This window comes from Apodemus sylvaticus, chromosome 15, assembly GCF_947179515.1.
Source record: "Apodemus sylvaticus chromosome 15, mApoSyl1.1, whole genome shotgun sequence".
In the NCBI taxonomy this organism is placed as follows: Eukaryota; Metazoa; Chordata; class Mammalia; order Rodentia; family Muridae; genus Apodemus; species Apodemus sylvaticus.
In genome coordinates, this window is record NC_067486.1 from 81,767,675 (window position 1) to 81,770,682 (window position 3,008).

Here is a 3,008-nt window from a genome sequence, read left to right on the forward strand (position 1 = left end):
TTTTTTAATTAAAATACTTCTAAACTTGCAATATTAATGTATGCATATTAGAATAATTAGTATTTAGTTCAGTATCTCAGGAAATTAATTGAATTGAGAAATCTCATTTGAATAAATTTCTACATTTTCCTATGTAGAACTTTCTTGTCTGAATGTGACTTGGTAACCACCAGAAAAATAAAAGAGAGAGGGGATGGAGTTCCATGGACTAATAAATTTTGTTCTGGTTTTTGTTTGGTTTTTGAGACAGGGTTTCTCTGTGTAGCCCTGGCTGTCCTGGAAACTCACTCTGTAGACCAGGCTGGCCTCAAACTCAGAAATCAGCCTGCCTCTGCCTCCGAAGTGCTGGGATTAAAGGCATGTGCCACCACTGCCAGGCCCATAAATATTTGTATTAATGTTAGTTATTATGAAAAGTATAGTTAACATGACACATGTACATTAAATTCTTCCTCAGATGATTGCAGAAATTTTGATGTCTTTTTATTCAATATTCTATTTCTGTTTGCTAAATACTTTAAGTTTAAAAGCCAGGCATTGTGGTGCCTGCCTTTCTATAATCTCACCACCTTAGAGGTTAAGGCAATCGAATCATGAGTCCAGAGGTGGCTACAGAATAAACCTCTCTCTCTCTTTCTCTTTGTGTGTATGTGTGAGAGAGGGACAGAAACACATTGAGAGAAACAAATAGAGACAGGGAGACAGGGAACTACAAATGAGTTTACTCTCCTATATCACTAATGATGTCCAATGATAGCTGATGACCAATGAAAGATTCTTCTAATATTTGCAGAAAACTATGTCATTCTAGCTTGGAAGGAAACATTAGATATTTATATGGCACAATAAAACCTTTATTATATATTCTTTCTCCTCAGTGAACATGCTCATGATACAATGGAACAATTGGACCAGGAACTCTGATTTCATCCTACTAGGATTATTTGATCACAGCCCTCTTCATACCTTTTTCTTTTCCCTAATCCTGGGTATCTTCTTCATGGCCTTCATAGGAAATTCTATGATGGTGATTCTCATCTACCTGGATGCCCATCTCCACACCCCCATGTACATCCTTCTCAGCCAACTTTCTCTCATGGATCTCATGCTCATCTCTACCACTGTACCCCAGATGGCCTTCAATTTCCTTTCTGGCAACAAGTCCATCTCCATGGCTGGCTGTGGACTCCAGATATTCTTCTATGTATCTCTACTTGGAGCTGAGTGTTTTTTGTTGGCTGCAATGGCCTATGACCGTTATGTAGCTATTTGCTATCCATTAAGGTATCCTATTCTCATGAGTCACAAAATATGTGGCCTCATGGCTGCCTCCTCTTGGATTCTTGGCTCTCTTGATGGTATAATAGAAGTTGCAGCTGCATTGTCTTTCTCATATTGTGGTTCCAGAGAAATACCTCATTTTTTCTGTGATGTTCCTGCCTTGCTCACACTTGCATGTAGTAATACCTTGATATTTGAAAAGATTATATTTTTGTGCTGTGTAATTATGCTTACTCTGCCTGTAGCAGTCATTTTTGCTTCCTATACTCGTGTGATTCTGGCTGTTCTTCATATGGGATCAGCTGAGAGTCGCCACAAGGCTTTTGCCACCTGTTCATCTCACCTCATGGTGGTGGGAATGTACTATGGGGCAGCCATGTTCATATACATGCGGCCTTCTTCGGGTCGTTCTCCCACCCAGGACAAAATAGTATCAGCTTTCTACACTATCCTTACACCAATGTTGAACCCCCTCATTTATAGCCTCCGGAACAAAGAAGTAGCCAGAGCATTCACGAAAGTGTTAGGGATTGGTAAGGTAGCACCATGACTTAGCTGATTTTTAAGCTCTGTTTTTAGTCATGCTCTAAGTACTTGGACATAATTGCTGAGGCAGAAGGAATACCATAACTTAAAGTACAACTTGATGAACATATTGAGTGCAAGAATTCTCTAGACTATAGTACAAAGCCATAGCTCATAAAGCATACATTATGTGACAATTTATATGATGAAGCAATGCATCCCAACAACTAGTATTTCTCCTCATTGTAGATATAGCAGAAAACTGTCAAAAAAAAGTTGACAATTCTTATTTGTTCAATCATGCCATTTATTTTTGTGGAAGGTTCACTGTATTATTATCAGTAATAACAATTTGTCTATGCAGTACTTGCTCATAAAAAAAATATTTGATTTTTCCTTTGAGTCCAAACTACTTTAAATGTACAGTTCTGCAAAAATGAAGCTCCTAATTTTCTACTAATTATTATCTATGTATTCACTTGTAAGAATAAAAATAAGTGAAAGTAACAGTCAAGTGACAAAAGAGATAGACAAGATTAATATGTATGCAAGCCATGTATATTATTCTGCAGAATGCTTGGGAATGAGAAGTTTTCATTTATTTTATTCTTATGTAGGCATTTATATCCTACATAGGAAAGTGAAAAATGGTAAGAGAGTTATAGAGTGAGCATATTGTGCTTCATTTGTATGTATCACATGTTAACTAAAAAATATGACTATAGAAAAGTGTAAAATAGAAGTGCATCTACAAGGCAAAACAGATTCTGGGAAAGACCCAGGCATTGTGAAGATCTGCCTGTGAAGATGATACATGTGATGGATGCATGGGACATGAGGACAGGAAAACAGACAAGTGGCAGAATATAGAATAGAATAAATGGGAATATTTATGATTAATAACAGAAACCTAGCAATATTACCAATGTACTTGCAAATATATCTTGAATGTGAGACATACGTCTGGGAACATGCTACTGGGCATAAGAAACAGACACTACTTCTAAAAGATTCTTCTGAGTCGAAGCTTTATAATGCTTGCTTGTTTATGTACTGCAGTCACATATTAACAATTTTGGCTAATTGCTTAATTCCTGATATGAACAATTTTAATAAATAAATATATCTTTTTTAAATATTAATTTTTCTTAAATGTCTTGGTATATTGTAATAGTATTTATAAGAAAATAAAAGTAATTAAG

At 36.0% G+C, this 3,008-nt stretch overlaps 1 protein-coding gene across 1 annotated transcript; it reads left to right on the top strand.

The window, feature by feature from the left end:
* The first annotated feature begins 883 nt into the window (after positions 1 to 883).
* LOC127665676 (olfactory receptor 2M3-like) lies at positions 884 to 1,831 on the top strand. The gene has a single exon (XM_052158160.1). It carries the CDS (start codon positions 884 to 886, stop codon positions 1,829 to 1,831), a length of 948 nt encoding a protein of 315 aa, XP_052014120.1.
* The last annotated feature ends 1,177 nt before the right edge of the window (positions 1,832 to 3,008 follow it).

Coding starts and splice junctions, on each gene's coding strand:
- LOC127665676 (XM_052158160.1), top strand. CDS start 884: ATGCTCATGATACAATGGAACAATTGGACCAGGAACTCTGATTTCATC.